The 12,444-nt window shown below is 39.7% G+C and overlaps 1 protein-coding gene across 12 annotated transcripts in view; it reads left to right on the forward strand.

Moving 5' to 3' along the window:
• Window positions 1-12,444, forward strand: part of LOC118503488 (zinc finger protein rotund) — a 61,756-nt gene extending 49,312 nt beyond the window's left edge. For all 12 annotated transcript variants that reach the window (XM_036036792.1, XM_036036793.1, XM_036036796.1 and 9 more), the window contains one exon: window positions 614-12,444. In XM_036036792.1, the coding sequence (XP_035892685.1) occupies window positions 614-1,372 (759 nt within the window). In that variant the 3' untranslated portion in view covers window positions 1,373-12,444. The remainder of the gene's footprint in view (window positions 1-613) is intronic.

Raw genomic sequence — 12,444 nt, forward strand, 5'->3', positions numbered from 1 at the left:
GATGATGATGATTAATGATTAGCATTCAGATAGAGTCATCACAAGATCAGTCATAGTTTTATGCAGTTTCTGATGAATGTTTCCAAGTTATCCAATGGAACACAGACATACCTCAGATGAACGAATCTAGCGCATGGATTAGAAGAAATAATATTTTCCGGCACAGATCGTATAATTCGTATGAATTTTTCATATGTTTAAACTATTATTGTACTGTCAATTGTTTTCCAAAATATGTGTTTCAATTTTCTTCACAACTTACTAGAATATAAATTTTATTCTGAAAAAAAGATTTTCCCATAGTTCTGTTAAGGACTCCAGGATGGCAGCACGGCTTGATTTGGATTTTAGATTTAAATTATTTCTACTTTTTTTAGATTTAGGTGTTTCTTGCAACCTGTTTAATATAACATTAAACTCGATTTTTCTCGATGCGACTCTTGTTTACTAGAGCCGTTAAGTAGTCTATTCAATGCTGCTTACGAATGTTTGTAGTGCTGAATGCATACCTTTAGGGGTTTTCCTTCGGTAGATGATACACCCGTTTTACTCTTTAATCATCGGCTTAATCCATCGTTTCTTTCCCCCTTTCTCTCCATTGTTCCTTTCACAGGGCGACCGACCGTTCTGCTGTCCGATGCCAAACTGTAGGCGACGCTTCGGCACCGAGCAGGAGGTGAAGAAACATATCGACAACCACATGAACCCGCACTCGTCCAAATCGCGCAAGCTGGCTGCTCTAAACAACAACAACAACAATAATAATAACAATAACAACAACAACAACAGCAGCAGTAACAACAACAACAATAATAATAACAATAACAACAATAACGACAACAGCGACGCTGCACGAAACAATGGCACGGCGAACGGCAACAACGCCACGGCCGCCGCTGCCAACAACAACAACAACAATAATAATAACAACAACAACAATAACAACAACAACGGCATTATCGAGCAGAAGGTATCGCCATCGTTTTTGATGGACAAGCAAAACCAGCTAATCCAGCGTATGGCCACACCGGTCAAGCACGAGCTGTACTTCCCGCAGTGTTACGGGCCACCCTTTAACCAGTCGTTCGTAGCCGGTGCGGCGGCCGTGGCGGCGGCCAACGCTAATGGACAGGCGGCAGCGGCCGCCGCAGCAGCAGCAGCCGCCGCAGCCGCTGCCTCAGTCACGCCGAACGTCGGCGGTCCACCGCAGGCCGGTGGGGCGGGAAATGCACCCCCACCGCCACCCCACGGAGCGGGCCCGAACGGTGGTCCGCCGGTGTCGGTGCCACCGCCGGTATCGGCAGCGGCCGCCGCAGCCGTAGCCGCCGCAATCGTAGCCGCCCCGATACCGCAAGCCGTCGTGGCACAGTGATATCCGAGCGATCCACAGCATTTGGTTCACCTGCATCAACCGCAGCAGCAACAGCAGCCACCACAACCACCACACCAACCGCCATTGCATCACCCGCTAGAAACGATGACGAATGGCCACTAATCCAGCCAAGTCTCGATATGGTTTCTGCACCGAGCACAACAGACCATTGGAGGCAGCGAGAGCAGCCAACAGCACCACACGAGGAAGCGCAACCAGAAGCGACCGGGACCGGAGGGCGAATGAACGTGTGCAAGATCGTAATCGAAACCAAAGACTGAACGGAAGACTAGGGGGCGAATGGGGCGACAGTATGAGGCGAGGGCGCAAGGAAGCACACAAACCTGTGGATCGGATCGTGACGCACTCGGGCGCACAAATCGGGCGGACGCGTTCCGCAATGGAGGGAAACGGCAATAGATAAGGGGGAGCAGGAGGGATCGGGAAAGTCGCTCACAGCAACTATTGGTTACCAGACGGGGCAGCACCGCAATGTACGGATGGAAAGGACAGACACATTGGACTCTACTTCACTGCAGCAGTCGAACTGACAGGTTGGAGGCGGGAGATGGCCTAAGAAGCGAGGAGGAGCCGCCGGTAGGGATGGCGCAGAGCACAAGAGCAGGTGTTAAGATTAGTTATTTTATTTTCTTTAAAAATAGTTTTGTTTTTTTCGTTTAACTGCGTATCATTTCACTCACCGGGATTTGCTTCACTTGCCACGCAAAATCCGGGAACTGCACGATCGGTTCCACATCTTAAACTGTTCCAACACTGGAGCAATGCAATATACCTCTGTCGGTTGGCGCAACAGCGAACCTTAGATATTAACTAACCCAGCAATACAGACGCAAAGCACACACACACAAGTGAAAATCACACGCATACATACAAACAACAGCAAACCGTACCACGCACAAAGCCACGCCACGCGCACCACCATTTTTTATAGTACGCAATAATATAGTAGGGTATATAGAGAGGTGTTCAGACATAGTCAAGGCGTGTTTTGGTTGTTTTGTTTTACTTACTAACAGGATTTGTCTTCTTCATACAGGATACAGTGGTGCAATAGATAACAGATATTACCGGAAGAAAAAAACCTAGAACATCCCCCGAACTCCCCGACTTTATATAACAGATGGTGCTATTTTTCTTATTCTCAGAGAGACGTTTTTTATAACACAACCGAACCACAACAACTGCAATAACTGCAATAGAAAACTGGCTAAGCGTTTACCACTCCTGGTCACGGCACCAAGGACACTGTGTGAGAGAGAGAGAGAAAGATGTTGCTAAAGAGCAGCTATTAAGCATTATTCTGTGACTAGCGAGAGAGAGAGAGAGAGAGAAAGAGAGTGATCGTAAGATAGAGTGAGAGCTTGTGAGAAGCTCTTATAGTTAATAACAAAAGAGAAACAAACAACACAACACAAACCAATAGAATAAATCCGAAGATGATCAACTGTAGTGCAATTAAGTTATTATACAAACAGGATAGCAACAGAGTTCAGCCTCCCCCCCCCCCCCCCCCCCCCCAGTCACACTCACACACCCACACACACACACACAAGCACAAGGCGGAGCAGGGATGTACTTTTTTTATACACCCCGTTTCACCTCCATCCACAACCTCCAAACCCCCTTTTTCTACTTGAAGAGGGGTGTGTTAGTGCTCTTCACCCACAGCGAACCCCGTTCGCCCGGGGTTTGGGCCGGAAATAGTTAAACCGGAAGGGTTCACCTTTCCTAGCAACACACGATAGAACAATATACAGTTGTTATTTAGTACCTACAATATATACAATAATAGAGAGAGAGAGAGAGAGAGAGAGAGAGCGTGAGAGCGCGAAGAGAAATAATTGAGCGAGTTACACGTGTGAGGAAGAAGACGAGTAATAGACAAAGCCAACCAATAGCAACAAGGATCAGGATACAACTACAAGTATAAGACAACAGTACCATAGTAACCGGGCAATAGTTAAGCAACAACAACAACAACAACAAAACCACAACAAACACATAAAAGCTCTAGCGCGAGAGAGCGAGAGAGAGAGCTTTTCCGTTAGTCTGTTGTTTCATTTTTCACACTAGGTTTGAAGCACACACACACACAAACACACACTTTGTACTTCCGTTGGGACCTGACCATTCAGCCGCCGGTCAAGTGCCTTCAAGTGAGCCCATTTTGCAACACACGGTTTTGGTTTTTCCTTTACAATAGACCGAACAATCAAAGGCCAATAGCTAGTTGTATAGGGTTAAGCGCAGGAAACTAAGCAGAACTGTTGTAAGTGTGCGTGCAGTGCTGTTGCGTGCGTGCGTGCGTGGTGGGTTTGTTAAATGCAGCGAGTAAACGAAGTAACGCAAGCTGAGGCATATCCTCTCGGTGTCTTTTATCAACCGCTTCCACTTTTCCGTTGTACTGTTTCTGTTTTTGTTCACCCTTTTTTTTATACTAATATATTCTAATGCAATTAGAGAACGTGCACGGTATTATGGAGGGGGGGGTTTGCTTTTCTTTATCATGTTTTTTTCTTCTCCTTTTTACGTTCACACAAAAGCTTCCTGTAAGGGGGCGCCTCCAGGTGAAAGAAGAAGTTAAGTCACACACACACACAATCGCAGAAGAAGAAGGAAAAAACACACACGCAATCAAGAATTTAGAAAAAGAAGTAGAAACAACGATGGAACATTTCTTACATGTGTTTTGTGCCATCGGGCTGAAAAGAGAGAGAGAGAGGGAAAAAGAGAAGAAAATGAAGAAGATAATGGGTGAAAGAAAGAGAAAAGAAGAGAAAACTGGAACGTGTGCCATGCTGTTCAATTGTTTACCAAAGAAAACACCGTGCACCGTGAAGGTTGAAAGAAGAAACAGAAAATCAAGAAGAGAAAACAAAATAACAAGAAGTAAACTTGGAAGAAAGAAAAATGCGAAACACAAAAGATAAGAAAGCGTAAATGATTAAGAAAAAAAAACAAACAAAAAGCATAAAAAGGAATATAATGTGTGTGTGTGTTTTTAAGAATCATAAAAATACGAAACGAAGAAGAAACAAGCAAAAAACAATGGGGAAAAGTAAAATGCAAGGAAACAAAATCTCGAATTTAAGGTGAAATGAGAGAAAGTGAAGTAGAATATATTATAAAGCAAACAAGCAAACAAAAGAGGTAAAACACAGTAGCGAAACAACTTACCAATGCAGGGGAACGTGTGCAAGCCAACTCGAGCAAGGAATCGAGAAAAGAACGAAACATTATCCGATCAACGGTGTGCGCATTTAAGTGTCGGAAAAGATGAGTGCCCGCGTAACAGTGGGCGACAGTTGCTAGGTTTACCTCGTAGATCGTAGTAGCCGAGGAGTTTAAGGGGAAGTAGTAGTAGTAGTAGCTTTTGTTTGACCGTTATTTTTTTGTTCTCTCTCCTTTATATACATTTTCTTTTTCTTGTTTTATGTACTCATACGTTTATTCGGTCGGCGGTATCGCCCAATCCCAATCTAGGTTACCTTCGTTAGGTTCGTAAGGTACGGTAGCGCAGAGGTGTAAGAAGAGGAAAAGCGAATAGCGAAGCGAAAAAGAAAGCGGGGGGAAATGATCTGTGGTCTTCTCTCGTGTGAATTAAATTTACCGAATTTTAGGCAAAACATAACAAAAAAGAAGTAGAAAACGTTTGGTTTAGTTTAGGGCAAACATGGAAACCGAAAATTTGGATTAACGTACGTGCAATGTTTGGCTATGCAAAATTATTTAAGCAGCGAAGGGCGAAAATACAGTCAGGATCTGATTTAGGTGAAGTTGGCAGTTAACACTTGCTAACTGAAGATGTATATTTAGTTGATTAGAAAGGATGAAAATATTATCTTTAGCGTCTTCTGTTGATTCTGCTTCATTCTTTTTTTTTGACGAGGAGTCACTTTCTTCATTCGCATTTCGCTTGTGTATCATAATGTTTGGGAGTTTTAGAAAAATGTTTTTTTTTTATTTTAGTTCTTTTTCTATAAAAAAAAATCTTCCAAAGGCAAACTGTTTAGGCTTTACTAGCAAAATTTGTGATGTGTGATTTTGACTTTAATATACGAGGAAACGTATGTTTTTTTTCATTTCTTTCGTTTTTATTTATGTTTTGTTGATAATTTTTTGTTTCCACTCGTTTCCATTAACTATCTGCAGCTTGCCAGATTGGATGGGTCTGGGCTATATTACATCCGCTCGTAGCAAACAGGGAGCGCGGGAAGGTAGAAATGGCAAAACGAAACGGGGGGAAAAGCGCAAATGGTGAAAAAGGATGCAAAAGAACTGTGATAACCAAAAAAAAAGGGAAACATACAACAACACACACGCACACGTGAGCACACAAACACACAACAAAACAAGAAACTGAGCAAAAGAAGCAGAAAAACACACACATACACAATCCTCTTATCCTAACGTATTATAAAAAGGTGAACGTGTAAACGAAGGTAGAAAAGTATTTCTAAATTCTAATCATTTTATTTTGCACACACACACACGTTTCGGAAGAAAAAAAAACAAGTGATTGAAAAGAAAAGAAAAGGGAGAAAAACAAAGAAAGGAAAGTGATAGAACGCAAAAAAAGGTGGGTCAGTCTTTAGGCAAAAACAAGAAAACAAGAAAAAAACTAAACTAGAAAACAAAAACTAAGTACTTTTAGGCATGATGAGGAATGTGATGGAGGGAGTGAGTGAGGAAAGCAAAACTCGTGAAACAGAGGAAAGCAAAACATAGGAACAAAGGAAGCACAAACCAAAATGAAAAATTTAAAACGAAAAAAAAACACTGTTTAGGTCAAATGTTTAACAAAATTTTGTTTAAAAAATGAATTATATATATACACACGCAGAAAGGTGAAAGAGAGAATGGCAACAAACAAAAAAAAAGTTCGGAAACAAAAGTGAAGGTGACCAAATTAAGACGGAAAAAACGGAGTATGATGAAAACAAAAAAACGTTTCGAAAACGAAAACTGTGTTCACAAAATTACTGTTTCGGTTTTGTACAAAAAAAAAAAAAAAAACTCGTGGAAAATGAAACCAAAATTGTTCTTAGTAGGTTAAAAATTCTGACTGTGGTTCGAGAAATGGTTTACGCTCTTTCTCTGTGTTTTAGGCATCTCTTTAGGTATATTAAAATTGTATGTAAAAAAAGAAATGAAGAACAAACACACACACAAAAAAACACTGTTTAGGCAATCAAAATTATTCTAGTGAAGCGAATAGCGATCGAATAGCAGTATCGGCACCACCATGCTGTTAAGTTGTGATGCAACGCAACCCAAAAATGGTGAAAATACTCCCGTTTTCCCGTTAAGATGATTCTCCTGCACGCGACGCGAAGTTTGTTCGTTGTTTTTTTGTTCTATGTTTTTGCTTCCCTCAGTCAAAAGCAAAGGCTCAAAAAAAAAAAGAATGTTTTCATAAGTGTTATCTAAATTTAATTGTTTAGGCAAAAGAAAGGGCGGTGGTGGCAAAATTTTGATCGTCGTCCGGCCCTGTGCACCGGCGCGATTTTGTTTCGATGTAATGGATAATAGATGAAGGGTTCGGAAAGCTAGGTGGGGAAAAAATGGTCACAAAAAAGGCGATGCGTTAAATTATTTGCGAGGTTTTAAAAGCAAAAACAATAAGACACACACACACCCAAACACACAGACACACATGTGCAGTGAATGTTTTTTCTTTCTGTTCCATCCAATGCAATCCGGTTCTGAGAAGGCGTTCGACAGTGCGCACCGATTCCTAGTGTGCCATAAAGAATGTACAATGGGAGGATCTCTTATGCTAAGTCCCTTTCAGACGAAGAAAAGATAAGAAGAGGAAGACGAAAATCAAGAAGCAACAACTCCCCCCCCCCCATTCCTTCCTTAATGATAAGCAGCAGCAGCAGCAGCAGTCGTCTAATTCTTATTTTGTTTCGTTTCTCACAGTTACTTCTTTCTCTAATTAGCCGATACAAAAGGTTGCATTTTTCTGTTTGTTCGTTTCCTTTACGCGTGACAGTAATTTTCCGATGCGATTTAGTATACGACACCGAAGGACACTTTTTGTTTTGATGTGAGGGGCGAGCCAGCAGGATTTAAGGGGCAGAACGATGAAAGCAGCTTTGATTTCAAGCAACCCCGTAGCCGAACCGTGTTAATTTTGTTTTTTACTATTTCAATTTATCGTTTATCCATTAGAACCGTTACGGAGTAGGTTATAGTTTTAGTCAAGTGTACTACTTGTAGCTGTATCGTTTCGTTTCTAAGGCTATATAAGCGCTGAAGAGCAACAGATGTTGGTGTAATAAAGCAGAGAGAGAGCGAGAGAGGGCGAGTGTAATATTATCTTTTTACTCGTTTTTGTTTTGTGTTTCTTCTTTTCTTTTGTTTATTTTTCCTTTTTTTCAGGTTTTACTAGTTTTCTTTCCCATTTTATTACTATTTTTAATAACTTTTATAAAACATTTTCTATCGCTCTGTTTTAGGGAGTGATAGTTATATGATTTTACGAAAGACTACATTAGTCTTGTTGTTTTTCTTTTCTATATTATAACTTACCACAAACTACAAAAATAGTACAAACAAGAACGGTGAAAGAAGAAGAAGATGAACATAGAAATAATAAGAAAAAAAAGAGCAACGTAAAACTTTTGGAACCGGAACAGATGTGAAAAATTGCAAGATAGAATGCTGCAGCGAGCAAGCAGCATTACCAAACTGCCACCTCGACCGTTGCAGGACACACCGAGCAACCGAACAAAACAAACAAACAAACAGAAGAACACAAATGTTTCCATTTTTTTGTTTTTGTTCGTTTCTGTTTCGAAGAACAATTTTTAAATAATTTCAGAAAAAAATGAATGCCGAACCGAAAAAACAAAAAACTAGTTTAAAATCATTCTCCCTTGCAAAATGGGAAAGGGGGTAAGAAAAAGGTGTAAAACGATTTTTAAAAAATCACAAAAATACGCGAACCGAATGAAGAAAATTACTTTTAACCCTACGCATGCACGTGCATAAATTTATGAAGAAAAAACAAAACAAAACAATTCCAAAATGAAACAAAAAACAAATTGTATCGTGAAAAAAAAAACAAATTGTGTGTCTCTTCTAATCCCATTAAACTGTAGGTACTAAGTGAAGCGAAACGCGTACGGAAGGTAATGCAATGGTCTATTCCTTAATATATGTGTCTATTATGCCGATGAACCTTCCATAGTGGTTCCATAGTGAGAGAGCAGGAGAGAGAGAGAGATAAGACGGCGCTCGGATACGATACTTTTCCAAGAAAAGTGCAGTGATGACTAGATGGAGAAATGTTTTGTTTGTTTTTTTTTTCATTTTTAAACTGACAGTTGCGACAGACATGCACACTAATGGCAGCCATATTGGTAAGCAAATGGCGGAAGCGAGAGAGAGAGAGAGATAGAGAGAGAGAGTGTACACCTGTAAATAAGAAGTATTTGCTCTCGTAAGGATAACAATCATCATCCACAAATAATGAAGAATGCAATGAAAGGTAAACAAACACTCCACACACACACACACACATTCTACACATACAACCACATTACAGGATCCAGCAGTTTATTGTTGACAGTTAATGCACAGTTTATAATGCAATGGTGGACGAATGCAGCAGATGGTACTTTTTTGTAACGAACAGAGACAAACTAACAGAACAATCGGTGGCAAGAGGGATGCCCAAGCTAGCGTATGAAACAGAAAAATAAAACCAATACCAATGCAGACAGCACACACACAACCAACCACACACAGAAAGAAAACCCCTAAAGGGCATATAATAAACACGTACACGGGAAGCGCAAATATGGCGGCTTCTAAACCTTTACACACTACTGACTACTTAGTGGGATAGGAGTTGTTAACAAGAGAGATCAATTTTTAAATATTTTATTATTAACTGACCGAGAGAAAGCGAAAGTCTGTGCAGTAAGTGTGAAATAGAGAAATGGCGGGTGAAAGCGAGAGAGAGAGAGAGAGAGACATTACTAAATGCAAATACACACGCCCAAAGTATGTGAATAATGCGTGTGCTGTGAACAATACAGGAACTGAAAATGGGAAAAGAAACTACTAACTAAAGGAAGAAAACCCTTAAAAAGGGAAAAATGAAAACAGAAAAAAAGAAACAAAAGTAAGAGAAAATGTTTCTAGAAAACAAGGGAAAAAGAAGCGAGAGTAAACTAGAACACATAATCAATAACAGAAAGCACAAAACAAACCTAAACATAGCAAACAGCAAACCACAGTCAGCCAGAGTAAGGGTGCTTACCGGAAGCCCGCTCATATAAAATAAAAGCTAAACTGATACCCACTGTTCATAGAGAAGAAGCAGTTGAACGGGGAAAAAAAAACCAACAATAACACGCACAAAACAGAAGAAGAACAAAACCAAACAATAGCAAAAGGGTAAAACTATTTTTGTTTTTATTTTGTCTAAACATAGGTTTATTGTAAAGCGAAATGCCGTATTATTGAGAATCAGATTGTGAAAAAAAACAAACAAAACGACAGCAGATGCAGCCAGCAGTTTGAAGCCGAACAGGGCTGAAAGGGTCGGTACAGCAGTCGAGTGACGGACGGCGGGAATGTTCCTGTGCTGCCAACATACACATCACACAGTGCCAGAGTTTATATTTAAACGCCACAAAGCTAGCTCAAAAGCATTCGCCGAGTCCGCTCCGTTCCAGCTCCCCCTTTCCCCCGGGGGAGAGGGCGATGGGGGACGAAGGCGAGTGTCCATATTTACAACATTAAACCAAAACCGAAGAAGAAAAACCAAAACCCCCTCCCCTGCAACTTTTCCCTCTCCCAACCCCAACCACCAACCAGACGAAACCAAAACAGACCGAAGAGAAAGAAAAGGGAAAAGCATACACAAAAAAAAAAACATAGCAGAAATAGTAAATGAGTAAGTAAAGTTTATTACAATAGAAACAAAGCCAAAACAAACAACAATAAACAAACAAACAACAAAAGAACAAAACCGAATGCCAATGACCAATACGCAAAACACGGATCGAACGAATAGAAACGAAAACAGAAAACAGAAAACAACGGACGTAACAATAAAGGAAACGACTAACGACACCGAACAACAAAGAGCGAAACAAACATACAAACAATCAGAAACATAAGATGATAAATCGTTATACAATAGTGAAAATGAGTAAAAGAAAAAACAGTAACAGTAAAACTGAAGAAGAAACAAACAAACAAACCAGCAAATGCAATAAAAATAAACAAACAGAACACACACACACAAACTACAAAAAAACACATCACACACTTACAATTACAGAACAGAACAAAAACTTTCGCAGAAGAAAACCGAATATGAGAAGCTAACAAAAAAAAACATAACCATTTCCGGCAATAGGTAAATTTTGGGATGTGAATAATTCAACAGATTCAGCAAACAGATTCTGGAACAGTGTCGAGTAAAGGTGATGGAAAAAGCCAGCGAGTAGAAGAAGCACAGCAACAACAAAAACAAAACGTTTCCAATAATTCTCAACACTGGAAGGTACGGACTTTTCGGACATCCTTTGGTTCTTATTCGCATTCCCAATGGGAAGCAAAATGAATGATTTCGTGTGGTTTGATTTTTGCTTTCGGTTGCACAAATACAAAAAAACAAACAAAAATGAGGTTTTCAGTTATCACACCGCAAACAAGCCAGGTACAACCAGCACAACCATTAACCAGATTCAGGCAGTCAAATTAAATGGAAAAACAAACTAAAACAAAAAAGGGAAAAAAAGAAAATGAAAGAAGAAGAACATAGGGAAAACACATTTGGCAAACAAAATACTGTAACAGGTTCAAAAGAACGAAAACCTGGCTAGCAGTATAAAAAGGGATAAATTAAATGAAACAACGCAAAGGTGGAAACAGATAGGGAAAAAACAACCGAATCAAAGCAAGCGCCACCATCAAATAACATCATCGAACCATCTTTGATGCATGGCTTGCTTGGTTACGGTTTGCATGAAGATCAGTAAAATGTCTCTCAAGCACACACGAACAGCAGCAGCAAGAAGGGCAAGTACTTTTTTTGGCAGAGCAAGGCACGGCACAATTGTTTTACTTTCATGTATTCGGGCGTGTCAAGCAAACAAGCATAGGAACTCTCTCGGAACACACTCGGAAAACCAACTGGTCAGCGAAAAACGAACACCGCACGTCGACAGGTGGAAAAGTTAATCTTTTAAAGAAAAACAAGGAAGTGGAAAAAAAATTATAATTATATGCAACAACAAAAAAACACACACACATCCATTTAATCGCTACTTAATAAACGCTCTAGAGGGTGACGGTTTACCCACCGTAAACCATTAACAAAACAAAGAAGGATGGATGGGCATTTGTATAAAACAAAAAACAAACTTACAAGCAAAACAAACAAAAAACGATATTTTAGTGTGAAAACAATGGTTAAAAGAAAGCAAAAACATAATACAAAAAAAATGCAAAACCGAATTCGAAATTATGTAAAATTTACAAAATTCCAAATCGATTGTACAAGCAGCATAAAACAGTGTGCAAATAAGAAAGCGAACACGGGACAACATTCGCAAGTGAGTGAAAAGGGTGATGAGAGCAACACAACACAAACGGAAGAGTGAAAAAAAAAAACACACGAACCCATTTTTCGGAACGCGCCAAAACATGAAGCAAAGAAAAAGTGGATAAAAGTGAAAAGCAAATGAGAAGCAAAAATTGCTGGTAAAAGTGGATAAAATCTGTGAATGTTAGCTCACCCATTTAAACGTAAATATACTAATTTAAAGAGGAAAACAAGAAGAAGAAAAAAATGATTCAGAAAAAGGCAAGTAAAAGCATTAACCAAATTACAAAAAAAAAGAAGACGAGAGCGAAACCAGAGATAAAAATTACATTTACAAAAACAAAAAGCGGAAACAAAAGATGGAAAAGGAGAGGTAAAGAGCAAACATAAAGTCTACATCTACGTTGTAATTGTTCCCTTCTAAGTAACACTTTTATGCATCATTGTATGATGAGAAAGTAACGAACGATCAGAAGAA

The sequence above is a fragment of the Anopheles stephensi genome, chromosome 2, assembly GCF_013141755.1.
Source record: "Anopheles stephensi strain Indian chromosome 2, UCI_ANSTEP_V1.0, whole genome shotgun sequence".
Taxonomy (NCBI): Eukaryota; Metazoa; Arthropoda; class Insecta; order Diptera; family Culicidae; genus Anopheles; species Anopheles stephensi.